This window comes from Eimeria mitis, genomic scaffold (assembly GCF_000499745.2).
Source record: "Eimeria mitis Houghton genomic scaffold, Emh_scaff2076, whole genome shotgun sequence".
In the NCBI taxonomy this organism is placed as follows: domain Eukaryota; phylum Apicomplexa; class Conoidasida; order Eucoccidiorida; family Eimeriidae; genus Eimeria; species Eimeria mitis.
Window position 1 is genome coordinate 9,820 of NW_013570399.1, and position 357 is coordinate 10,176.

The window sequence follows — 357 nt, forward strand, 5'->3', positions numbered from 1 at the left end:
ATGCAGAAAAAAATGTTGACGCGAAAACAGCAAAAAAAAAAAACAAAAAACGCCGTCGAACCAAAACCACCACCAGCCCCGGACGCAGCAACAACACCAGCAGCAGCAGCAACTCTAGCAGCAGCAGCAGCAGCAGCAGCAGCAGCAGCAGCAGCAGCAGCAGCTGGTACCTCTCTGTAGATGCCCCGCAACATCCCCCCCCGCCATCATTTCATAGATAAGGAACCGATCCTTCCCGTGCCGAGCAAAGCCCAGCAGTATCACCAAATTCGGGTGTCTGTACACACCAGCAGCAGCAGCAGCAGCAGCAGCAGCAGCAGCAGCAGCAGCAGCAGCAGCAGGAGCTTGTATCAGCAA

General features: G+C 54.9%; 1 protein-coding gene across 1 annotated transcript in view; it reads left to right on the forward strand.

Moving 5' to 3' along the window:
* EMH_0048310 (uncharacterized protein) overlaps positions 1 to 221 on the forward strand; it is a gene marked incomplete at both ends in the record, with an annotated part of 1,227 nt that extends 1,006 nt beyond the window's left edge. The window contains one exon of the mRNA XM_013496388.1: positions 1 to 221. Coding sequence (XP_013351842.1) covers positions 1 to 221 — 221 coding nt within the window.
* Positions 222 to 357: the final 136 nt, after the last annotated feature.